Source organism: Penaeus monodon, chromosome 21 (assembly GCF_015228065.2).
Source record: "Penaeus monodon isolate SGIC_2016 chromosome 21, NSTDA_Pmon_1, whole genome shotgun sequence".
NCBI classification, from domain to species: Eukaryota; Metazoa; Arthropoda; class Malacostraca; order Decapoda; family Penaeidae; genus Penaeus; species Penaeus monodon.
The window spans coordinates 38,093,453-38,093,878 of NC_051406.1; the positions used below are offsets into that span (position 1 = coordinate 38,093,453).

Consider the following 426-nt stretch of genomic DNA (forward strand, 5'->3'; position numbering starts at 1 on the left):
CGTCCGTCAGCCTCGCATCGCAGCTAATCAGAGCCCTTGGTGGCGGCGAACCCTCACAGGAAAATATGTCCAAAGTGCCTCTGAATATGAGCTAAGCGGTATATATTTTTTTGCTCAAGTCGTGTATGCGCGCGAGCACCTGTTTAAGTGTAGTGCGTGTGTTTATGAGTGTACTCTTATTAACATCTAGAGTTAAATCAGTTAAACAATAAATACAATATATTCATGTATTGTCAAGAGGCACGATTTGCTCTGATGATACCGCGTGGGTGTTTTCAATGTAGTTTTAGTAACACTTAATAATAACCAGAACATTGTTGTTACAGGTTCGGTGCGGAACCTCTAGGTGCACTGTTCCCTTACACGCTGGATTACCTGTCCCCTCAGGTAAGATCTGAAGAGGCTGGTACTCACTCTCTCTCTCTG

The 426-nt window shown here is 43.9% G+C and overlaps 1 protein-coding gene across 1 annotated transcript in view; it reads left to right on the plus strand.

The window, feature by feature from the left end:
• The window catches only part of LOC119586463 (chitin deacetylase 7-like), a 5,609-nt gene that overhangs the window by 2,664 nt on the left and 2,519 nt on the right, over positions 1 to 426 (plus strand). The window contains exon 4 of the mRNA XM_037935196.1: positions 327 to 387. Within this exon, the coding sequence (XP_037791124.1) occupies positions 327 to 387 (61 nt within the window). The remainder of the gene's footprint in view (positions 1 to 326; positions 388 to 426) is intronic.